The sequence below is a fragment of the Haliotis cracherodii genome, unplaced genomic scaffold (assembly GCF_022045235.1).
Source record: "Haliotis cracherodii isolate W230 unplaced genomic scaffold, xgHalCrac1.p SCAF_1, whole genome shotgun sequence".
Classification (NCBI taxonomy): Eukaryota; Metazoa; Mollusca; class Gastropoda; order Lepetellida; family Haliotidae; genus Haliotis; species Haliotis cracherodii.
In genome coordinates, this window is record NW_027266264.1 from 51,267,084 (window position 1) to 51,279,166 (window position 12,083).

The following is a 12,083-nucleotide window of genomic DNA, read 5'->3' on the forward strand; positions in this document are numbered from 1 at the left end:
GCTACACCAACTGTAGAAAAACATGAATCACTGCATCTAAATAACTATAACACTTAATGTCCCCTTCTTCATCCACAAGCCATATAGTCATGAGAACTCAAGAGAAGTATACTGATATTCTGTTTGGCTTACAAACAATGTGCCAATGTGTTAGTCTATTAACATCAAGGAACTTAAAGAATAATCCAAAAAACAAAGGCTAATAAAGTTAAAAGAAGGGATGTTAACAATGCCAACAGCATGGTTCAAAGTGCAAATCTCTCTACCAGAACAAGTTACTTTCAAAGAGTTGTCTCCCTTGATATGAGGATTTCATGTCAAAGTGACCTTGGCCTCTTCCAGCTTGACCTAGGAGGCAACTAAAATGGAGATTAGGTGGAAAAATGTCTGCTGATACCACCAACAAGTGATCCACACTATTGACTACTGTGTGCCTAGACCAGGGTGCCATGGTACAAAACAACCTTGGCGCTACAACAGTTGGAAGTCTATATTAAGGTATGGGAGTTACGATCACCTTAGCCCTAAGACCGCTTTGTACAGCAGCACACTGGTTCAATTACATGGGAGTTGCAGTGATATGCCCAGCATATCATAATGTGCAGTCTGCACATCCCTGTGTCCATAATACCTGTGGCTGTTCCATTATTCCTGATGTAAATGACACTATACCTGTTGCTGCTCCATTATTCCTGGTGTAAATGATACTACACCTGTGGCTGCTCCATTATTCCTGTGGTAAATGACACTATACCTGTGGCTGCTCCATTATTCCTGTGATGTGGTAAATGTCACTATACCTGTGGCTGCTCCATTATTCCTGGTGTAAATGAAACTATACCTGTGGCTGCTCCATTATTCCTGTGATGTGGTAAATGTCACTATACCTGTGGCTGCTCCATTATTCCTGGTGTAAATGATACTACACCTGTGGCTGCTCCATTATTCCTGTGGTAAATGATACTACACCTGTGGCTGCTCCATTATTCCTGTGGTAAATGACAACATACCTGTGGCTGCTCCATTATTCCTGGTGTAAATGATACTACACCTGTGGCTGCTCCATTATTCCTGGTGTAAATGACACTATACCTGTGGCTGCTCCATTATTCCTGTGGTAAATGACACTATACCTGTGGCTGCTCCATTATTCCTGTGATGTGGTAAATGACACTATACCTGTGGCTGCTCCATTATATTATTCCTGGTGTAAATGACAACATACCTGTGGCTGCTCCATTATTCCTGTTGTAAATGACAACATACCTGTGGCTGCTCAACTATTCCTGATGTAAATGACACTACACCTGTGGCTGCTCCAGTATTCCTGATGTAAATGACACTATACCTGTGATTGCTCCATTATTCCTGATGCAAATGACACTATACCTGTGGCTGCTCCATTATTCCTGGTGTGAATGACACTATACCTGTGGCTGCTCCATTATTCCTGGTGTAAATGACACTATACCTGTGATTGCTCCATTATTCCTAGTGTAAATGACACTATACCTGTGGTCCTCCAACCTTCTCCTCCAGGTCCCGACACTGTTTTGTCGTGCTGGCATCCATCCAGATGGGAGAATCCCCGATACTGTAGCTGTCCTGCAACAGTAACACACACGTCACTTCTGACAACATCAATACAAACACAGCAGTAACAGTCTTCACAGGTGTGTGGAAACTAATACAACTCACTGTCGTCATTTATCCATTAAGAACTAGGTGGCTCGAACTGATTACCACTGGTTTGTTGCCACAGACGAATACTTGTTCGTTGGTTTGTTGTTTAACGCCACACTCAGCAATATTCCAGCTATATGATGGCGGTCTGTAAATAATCGAGTCTGGACCAGACAATTCAGTGTTTGACATCATGAGCATCGATCTACGCAATTGGGATCAATGACATGCATCAACCAAGTCGGCGAGCCTGACCACCTGATCTATCTTACACCAAGCATAGTCGCCTTTCACGGCAAGTATGGGTTGCTGATGACCTATTCCTCCCCGAATCTTCATGACAAATGTCCTCTTGAATATTGTACATGCATAAAAAATAGCGGAACTCCAAAGCTATCATCTTTCTTCTGTTGGTCTTAAGGTGGCTGGTTAACATTTTTATTCAGCAGATAAATGCTTGGAAATTGGAACTGGTTGAAGAATGTACCTGTACTTTTAACTGAAAAGGTCACCTGAAACACAGGATACCTTTCCTCGGCCAGGTGAGCTGTCAAATCTCCATTTCATTGAAAGCTACTTACGTGTGTGTTGTATTTTAAGATCATCAGGGTTAAACCTTGGATTCAACTCTTATTTCTTTTCTTATCACGATAAGCATGATTAAATAGAATAATATAGAAAATAGAATATCTAGTAGCTGTTTTGTTTAATTCAGGCAAAAACTGCACTACAATGAGAAAAGTGAATTTTGATGTGCTTTGAACACCTGTGTGCAGACCCTTCATTTTAGTTCCATGTGAATTGTGTAATGCCATGGTCCACCCTGTTTCAAAACTCGCCTGACAGTCAAACACCAAGATCATGCAGTAGGTATCTAGAACCCCTTCTTCCATGACATACCTGAAGCTGATCACTGAAGGACTTGCTGGCATCCAGACTGGAGAGGATGTCCCGGGCCCCCTTCCTCCAGTACACACTGCCATGTTGCTGAATGCACAGGGGAGTGAGTGAGTGAGTGAGTATGGTTTTAAGCAATATTTTAACAATATTCCAGCAATATCAAAGCAGGGGGACACCAGAAATGGGCTTCACACATTGTACCCATGTCGGGAATCGAACCCGGGTCTTCGGCTGACGAGCGACCCTTTAACCACTTGGCTACCCCACCACCCCTGTACACAAGTGAGTGAGTGAGTGGTTTTACCCCGCTTTTAGCAATATTCCAGCAATATCACGGCGGGGTCACCAGAAATGGGCTTCACACATTCTACCCATGTCGGGAATCGAACCCGGGTCTTCGGCTGACAAGCAACCCTTTTACCACTAGGCTACCCGACCACCCCTGTACACGAGACAATAGTAAACGAAAGACAACACTATAGACCGCAAAAAAAATTGTTGACAGTAATTACTGTTATCTTAATGATGTATACATATTGTGAACACAATAAACCAGTTAATTTGGAAAGTCGCAGAGCAGTTTAATCATGTCAGACTTAAAAAATAAAAGAACTGGTTCTCAGGCAATGACTTTCAATATTATAGTGCGGTCGGGCAGTGGATTTTTGTTTTTGTTTTAACTAGTATGTAACCAAATAAACAGTTGCGTACCATATGGGAAGGGGCCACTTGACGTCTGCCTCAACAAACCGTTCAAGGCCAACGTAAGGAGTGCGAGGAATACGTGGATGGTCAATTGCGACCACACGTATACAAAAACAAATAAACAAAGAAAAGCACCGCTACCAGTGGTCGCAGACTGGGTGAAGACCGCATGGACGGACATACCAACGGACATGGTGAAACGCAGTTTTCTTAAATGTGGGATAGCCAATGCTTTGGACGGATCTGAGGACGATTGTTTATATGAAGATCTTGTCAATACTGAATCCGGGAGATACGACACAGTAGAAATAGTTGCAGACATCCCTGATGATTTTGAGGATGAATTGAACGATTATTATGACGACAAAACGGATTCAACAGCATGGGACATTCTCTGTGCGGAAGAATCCGACTCGGAATTTGACGGGTTCACCGAGGCAGATCTGTGATCTGTTCTGTTCTGATGACAGCAAAGTGTATATAAGCCAGGAAAATATGTATGATTTTTTGAATGATGTATGTATTTATATTCTGAATGATGTGTGTATGATTCTGAATTATTCTGAATGATGAATGGGTATGTAAACAAAGATGTGAATTAATTTAATTAAGAAAAATGGGCGTGCGTAAATAAATGGCTCATAACTTGAAATATGTTCTTATGTTATTACTTCATAAATGAATTTTATTTTACGGGCACCAATTTGGTGTTGCACCGTGTAAACACAAAATGGCGACATGTGCTGGAGTTACACACGCGACCAGTCATCATAGAAAAAAACAACGCAAGATAAACAAATTTTTTATTATTAAGGTTTGTGCTCGCACTTGTGATGTGTTTCATTCCAGGTCACCTCATACTCGGAGTATAGGATTTTGGGTTGATTTCGAAGGCGTGTACAGGGGGGTCGTCTTATACGTGGGGTCGCCTTATACACAGCGATATATGGTATTATTTTATTTAGCTCAATCAGAGTTTAGGAAAAATTAATATTATAAAACATCATTGGTTGCTTGTAACTTCATCAATTTTACCTGTCCTGTTCCAGAGAGAGCCGCCACTCTAGAGAAGGGGAAGTTGTCGGCCTTCATCTTGTCCAGCAGTAGGTCCAGGGCCTGGTTCAGACATGGATCTACAGTCAGTGTGTTGGCATGCTAATGCAAAGTAGTTCACGTTCATCAAGGCATAATAAGGAAGACTGTCGCAAAACCTCGTCCAGCCCAGAGACTATATATCGGTATGTGGTCTCTGTCTAGCCCCAACTTCGCTTCACAAGATACTTTCCAGATTAAAATGTTGATATACAGACTTTTATTACAACTGCGTTTAGACCATAAGTAATTTAACAGGAGAGGTCTTCAGACCAGTGGTTAAATGGATCTAATTGACCAAGGTTTCAGACTCGTGGCTAAAGTTGAAGACTGACAATGCATGTTACGTTGGAGGAGAACCATCCTCATTTATCCAGGGCATTATATCACCATTCTATTAAGATTATTACCTCAGACCCATTTAGAAGTTACATCACCACCTCCATCACTCCTAATTCCAGCTCAGCACAGAATGTCTCGTTCATGTGAGTCATTTGAGGGATATTTTCAGTCATGCCATTCTGATAGGGCTCTAAGTGAAGGTGCTGTGGTGACTGGCTCCAGGGAATTTATCAACACAGAAAGGAGATATAATACTCTGGATAATCAAGGATGGAGGATAACCCAGGACCACCAGATACTGCTGTGCATTTCCTAATAACTTAATATGTAAATATTGATGTGTTCACTGCAAGAAGGTGTCATAATCATTCAATGTGTTTCAAAATCTATTATTGCTGTCTCAAACAAGAGTCGTCAGAAGATGAAAAATCCTCCTGGCCCCCACAATAGCACAAGGCACCACTTCAGCCCCTGGTTCATACACGTGCCAAGTATCACATGAACTTTGTATGAACAATCTTTCAAGGCTTTCAAGTTATCTCCGTAAACAAAATACAGACCGACAGACAGACAGACTGTGCGATGACTACCGTATTCGACGTAATAAGCCCCCAGGGCGCTCTCAAAATTAGAAATAGGGGGCTCTTATTAGAATATTACTTTGGTGGAAAAAACAGAGTTGAAAGATAAATTTCTAGGTTTATGCTGACAGTCTGAACTATTAATATACGACAGATACATTTTTCCAGAATTCAATTTCCCATAATTAAGGGTTCGTATAACACACGAGTGCGTATCATACACGAATAAATAAGTCTTGTGTACATTGATAAATCGGAAGGGGTGCTAATTGGGATTGTTCACTTTCCAATATATTAGCAAATATCGCCGTGGGCGCTTATTAGAGCGGGGTGCTTTTTATGTCGAATACGGTATATCCCCCCTGCATAAGACGCCAGGGGGATAACAAGGATAGAAAAAACATATCTATGACTATGAATTCTGAATACTGTAAGCATGGTAAGTTCAATTAGTTCAATCTATTCAAGCAACACTTTTCTTGCAACTCAAGTATTATAATCTATTCACTGATTTCAATAAGTGATTACATAACCATGCTAACTGAAAAGACAAAAAAATATACTGACCCACTTTGAAAAAGCATATTTGAATGTTTGTAATATGGCCACAAAAATCAAATTAATTTGTTCTGTGTATTTAGACAAGAGATAATCAAACACAACAATGTTGTCATTGTGATTTGAATCTCATTTGATGTGTTTCAAGGCAGACTTGAGCACAAAAAGACATCTTGTCATTTCGAGTTGATAGCACATTTTGATTGTGTTTCTGTATGTTACCATCATGTGGGAAGTGGCAGCAGATGATGGGAGACAACTCTCTCTGTGATCTACCTCAACCCACATGTCTGTGTTTTCATTGTGTTTCTGTATGTTACCATCATATGGGAAGTGGCAGCAGATGATGGGAGACAACTCTCTCTGTGATCTACCTTAACCCACATGGCTGTGTTTTCATTGTGTTTCTGTATGTTACCATCATATGGGAAGTGGCAGCAGATGATGGGAGACAACTCTCTCTGTGATCTACCTTAACCCACATGGCTGTGGGAGCGGTGACAGTCACATGGTCCTCATGGATGTTGGCTCCACCATGTGTCCTGTAGGAAACACAAATAATTAACAAGAAAATTATCAATAATTTTTGAGACTATTATTAAAAATTACTAAAAAGATTTATGTCAGGTGAACATTCAAAAGTGTATGTTCCATTCTGAAATTGTGTGGCTGTTTTCAGGAGAAATTCCTGTCCTGAAACCCTCAATACACATCAACAAACTAAACTGGAAATATAAGCATGGCAAATATTTTCAGTGTGGTGTAATCATGGTAATATTTGTCCCAATATTTCTTTTTTGTGTATTGAGGAACACTGTATCACTATTTTTACATTCAAAAACATTACAAGCCTGCAACAAGTGAGACTTACTTGTATTCTGGTAGTTCTGTGTCAAACTTGACATTGTATTCATTGGTAACATCCAGGCTGTCGTTGATTGCAATAGTCTTAACCTGGCAAAAAAGTGAATTTCAATTTTACCATATTTTTTTCACAGTAGTGTTTCAAGGATTGTGAGCATTTTCAAGAAAATATAATCAGTGGTTTCATATTATTTATCATGTTAAGTGTATTTATGCATGATTATGATTTAATATTTCAGTAAAAACAGACTGTTCTCAACAATTGATTATGGACATTTACATTAATCATTGCAAGGCTTCCGCATGTTTAGGGTAACCAATCTATCATTGATACTTTATATACTGTCCAATGAAGTGATAATGATAGACATGATGAGCTGTCATTTTTTAACCCTCATGCTGCTGTGATGTTGCAATTTCAAAGACAGAATAATGTGACGTTGGTTGACAGTACTTACTTCCACAAGAATGATCAGGTTTCAGAAATAATATATACCAAATTTGACAAATTAAACTTTTTCATTTCAATACTTTTTGTTAAATAATGTTAAATGATAGTCTGACACCACATGATCAGAAATGACAGATAGAAGCTGCATGAAATAGTCTAAATGAATATAGATTATACATTATTGGATAAGATATTTGTTTCTTAACTTAATAACTTAGGCAACCTTATGCATTTTCTATGATCATAATGCATTTGATCATGTTCAGATTTAGGATACATATATATCTTTATTATGGGTTTTCTGGACCTTAAGAAGTATTTCTGATTACGTGTCTATTAACAATCCCAATACACTAAAATTAACTCTTACCTTTGAAAATATTTATTTCTGTTAACACTTGGATGGTCAAATGACCCATGTCTTGTTAATTTTATAACGATAATGCCTTGCCGAGCAATTCAAATCGATGATTTCGAGCCCCTCCATTAAAGTTAAAAATAGGTACACACCATGGACAGTCACATGACATTTATACAGACAGTCACCGATACATTGTTGGTGCATCCAGTTGTTCAGACGAATAATGATCATCAGATCAAGTCTGATTAAATTGTGCAAAGATTTTTGGGCTTTGTGGTATGTTTTTATTTCGTTTTAAATATCTTTCCCCATGGAACTTAATTTAAAATTGCAACATTGCTTTAGCGGCAAGGGGCGAACTCTTTGTTGTATTCAGTGGGTTTTGAAGGGGATATTTTGTATATGTCACTAAGCTCATGGTAACGTTTTGTTCAGGGGATCGATAATATGTGAGGCTTGAAAACGTGTGACGCAGGGATATAGTTACCATGGTTACCATGTCAAACAATTACATAATGACATGTATATCTCCATCTATGAATCACATGACGACAGTCCATCCATCTGTTTTGGGCATTAATACTATATACATCTATTAAATGACATTCTCATTGCTCCCAAAATACATCACAAATTATACCAAATTTGAATTTTCAATTTTACTTTTATGTTTAACAATCACGTAAAAGTATCCAGTGTATCTCAATCAAGTTCGGAAATGTAACATTATTCTATGGAAAGCTTTATAAAAATGCAGTATAGGTGTGTTTCAGTGTTGCCCACATAAGTTAACCAAAGCAGCTGAAATAGGAAATCGGTCACACAAACATGTCGAGGTTACTATCAGGTATCATTCGCCGGACAGCTGATGACAGAACTGGGAGGCCCGTCACCTACTTACGACTGAGCTCGTGCAGATAAGATACAGAACTTGTCGCAAATACGTGACAAGCTTGGCAAGACACATTCGCTTTCACACCTGCGTTTATAAGACATTTCTACATTAAATCCAAACCTGAATTGAGATGATTACTGTTGCATACGCACCTGCTGAGTGCTGAAGTCAACTCCAAGAAACAGTCTGCCATCCGCCGCCATGCTTGGAGGTCAGGGGTCACAAGGGTGAAGGTGAAGGCAACTTGAAACTCCTCACAGTGAAATGTTGTTCTGCATGCCATGTGAAGAGTTTCATGTTACATTTTGTTCATTGACTTGACACTCGAATGTAAAATGCAAGCATTTTGTCAAATTTAACATGCTTTTGAAAAGTATAAACTCATAGTGAAGATATATTCTAGCTCTGTTACAGATTATGTTTTTTTCTGAAATATATGTATACAACAAAAATGACAGTTGTGGAGTTCACACCATTGGGGTACATGGCACAGGGTAAAAACTGGTCCCATGTAACCTGTGCTTTTCCAATGAGGCAACAAAATTAATCAGGTGCAGACGCTGGGTGAGTATGTTGATTGAGTGTTATTGTACCCAGCGGCATGGCTTGTTCATAACACCAACCACTGGTTGGTCTGGTCCAGATTCAGGGCGGGCGGGTAGCCTTGTGATTAAAGCGTTCGTTCGTCACGCCTAAGACCCGGGGTTCGATTCCCGACTTGGGTACAATGTGTGAAGCCCATTTCTGGTGTCCCCCGCCGTGCTATTGTTGGAATATTGCTAAAAGCGGCGTTTAACCATACTCACTCACTCTGGTCCAGATTCAATTACGTCACATGCCGTAATTATATTGCGGGAATATTGCTATTTGAATTTAAACAGCAACAAACAAATCAGTATAATTTTTTAATTTGAAGTTTACACGATATACGGCTTTTCCATTGGACGAGAGGTTGGTCACATGACCGTGAAATTGACGTTCATAAGTGTAAGAACGACACAATTTGACGTTCATACGTTTTTTACGAGACCGTGTTCTTTAAATGACGTAAACACTGACGGACTACTTCCACATTCCTGGGGAAACCCCTGGGAATTCCCTAGCACGAAAACACACATAAGCGTTCTTTCTGATCATTTAGAACCTTTATTCTTGGTCTCAGCGTTTCAGTATACATTGAGAAATGTCAGAGAGCGTGACTGCATGATTGTTCACGAATATCCTCGCTGCGGCCTATCCTAATGAACAAACGATGAAATGCACATTTAAACTATCGTAGTGTCGACTCAATCCGTGCCAAGGCTGACATTGACCGTCTCCAGCAATCTATGAATTTACCTTAGTGTCTGTTTGACGCATCTTTATTCACCTTTCAATGATCGGCCCGTTGATCAATGATGACTAACACATGTAACCGCCACACGTTCATTAACAACTTCGGAAATCCTCCCGTTACGTTTATCATGTCGGTCATTTTGACGTCTTGTACTTGGTGTAAATATATTACGACGCGCTGTCATTGTGACTGACTTACTCAGGTAGTTCATTACAGACCTTTCTCATCTAATGAGGATATGATTTGAACACATGTGCTGCGTAAGATGTTTCTGAAGAGCAAATTGTGCCTCTTTTTGAGGAACTATATTACTCCGCGATAGAGCTGGTTGTTGTATGGCTGTCAGTGTAAACTTGGAAGTCACACGTACTAAATAAAATTGTGTTTAGATCTTGGCCTACATCGTTTGAGGTAAGAAATTGTGATGACAAAATTATAAGAATTGACTTTCACTTAGTGTGAGTTCATTGGAGTATGAACCTTCATAGAGTGACGTTCATACAGTTTGGCCCTCACTCTATGAAGGTTCATACTCCAATGAACTCACACAAAGTGAAGGTCAATTCTTAAAGAAACTAAACCAATTAAATGTAGTAAATGTCTACGGCTTCTCTTTATGTTTTCCTTAAACAATAAAATGTAACAATGTGATATTGCTGTTTTACTGAAAGACACATTCTAGAAAAAGATGAAAGTACGTGACAAAGAGGCATTGTACCCAACTCACACTAATAGGTAGGGGACAAGGGTGGCCCTTTCCCCTAAGGCACGGCAATTCCCTGTGTTGAGTTGGGTCCTTTGAATCGTGGGTTCGAATCCCTGTTCACCCCAAAGTGTTTCCTGATTTCACAGCGCCATACCCAAGCTCGTTGGTTTGATTAAAGTGGTAAACATCTCTCCCACATTAAACTGAACAGCTGTAACGAATCCCCAGGATTATGTTTCTGGGTTTGTAAGCTCCATACATGCTCGTGGGTTTTCACTAAAGTGGTAAACATCTAAGATCTGCATCACTTAGGGCTCCTCCCACAACCAGGGAACAGACTGGAATACTGTTCAAAGTCGCATAAAACCTACCTCACTCACTCGATTATGTTCAGGTTATTGTGTTATAGCCGGAAAATACACTCAATGTCAAACACTGTCAAACAGACTTTTAGTGGAAAAAGAAAAGAAAAATATCTGTTTATCATTAAGTAGGTTTATTCATGTCCAGGGGTACATCATATGCAAGTTGTACTAAGTATGCAATAATTGATTCAAAATCACACACAAAAATGAGGTTAGCTAATATCACTTGTGAAATTATGCAGTATGAAAAAAGAGCCAACATTATGCTCATATTGCAACTACAATAAAAGTTATTTATATCAGAAATATTCTCCACAAATACCCAGCTATTAGCTAAAATACATACTTGACACATATTGTGACATCTTCAGACATCAACAACCAGGATTTAAACTACAGACTAGCTCCAGCTAATTCTATCTATCAAACCTACATTGCATGCCGATATGTAAATATGTTTCTAACAAGTTCTGAAATAGTGTAATAACGTTTAGGGATGCACAACTATGCACACTCTAAGGATACCTCTGAGGCCAAAAGAGTCATCTTCAATATTACATCAGGAAGCTGGCCCATTTTCCTGATGGATTTTGTGCTAGGTAAGGGCACATAACTCCATCCAGACCAAGATGGCATGTTAACATGTCTATGAGTAATGATCCTGAATTCATTATTTCGTCAAAAGAACAAAAGAAATTAGATGTTAATTTGTGCTGTTACAATCCACTTTGTGGTGAAACGTTCTGGCAGTGGTGCCCTGGTGGTTCATTCATGACATGATACACTGTAGGACACATCTGTCATGTTAAGCAAACGTATCAGGGGAAACATATCTGGGGAATCAAAAGAGAAAACAGTAAATGATCAGTCCCTTCGTAAATTTAAGAAAAAATTCAGACAGGATGCACCTGGTCATACTGTCAACAGTATTTCACAATTCAATTTCACACCACTGAACTTGTCCTCCTTATATACACAAGCTTGTGTAGTTTTATATCGATACATAACTTTAACAAACTATCCTTGTATCCAGGAGAAAGGCGTCATGCTGCATCAAACCTTCAATACATCTATACTGTTAATGAATTCATTATGCCAAAACAAAAACTATTTTTCTCTGGCATTGACATAATGTTTAACAATATACTCTTGTTTTGAGGGTATCACCGACAAGTAGTCTAAAATGTATGGCATTGTTCCTATGTCCTGAAAGAGCACGAACTGTTTGTGAATATAATGGAATT

General features: G+C 39.2%; 1 protein-coding gene across 2 annotated transcripts in view; it reads right to left on the minus strand.

Moving 5' to 3' along the window:
- The window catches only part of LOC139465251 (xylulose kinase-like), a 34,372-nt gene extending 25,721 nt beyond the window's left edge, over positions 1–8,651 (minus strand). The window contains exons 1-6 of one of the 2 annotated variants that reach the window (XM_071246931.1): positions 8,585–8,651; positions 6,733–6,815; positions 6,334–6,403; positions 4,324–4,404; positions 2,584–2,670; positions 1,513–1,605 (exon numbers count right to left, since the gene is read on the minus strand). In XM_071246931.1, the coding sequence (XP_071103032.1) occupies positions 1,513–1,605; positions 2,584–2,670; positions 4,324–4,404; positions 6,334–6,403; positions 6,733–6,815; positions 8,585–8,635 (465 nt within the window). In that variant the 5' untranslated portion in view covers positions 8,636–8,651. Of the gene's footprint in view, positions 1–1,512; positions 1,606–2,583; positions 2,671–4,323; positions 4,405–6,235; positions 6,249–6,333; positions 6,404–6,732; positions 6,816–8,584 lie in introns of those variants that run through there. The other variant, XM_071246939.1, reaches the window with a different exon arrangement.
- Positions 8,652–12,083: the final 3,432 nt, after the last annotated feature.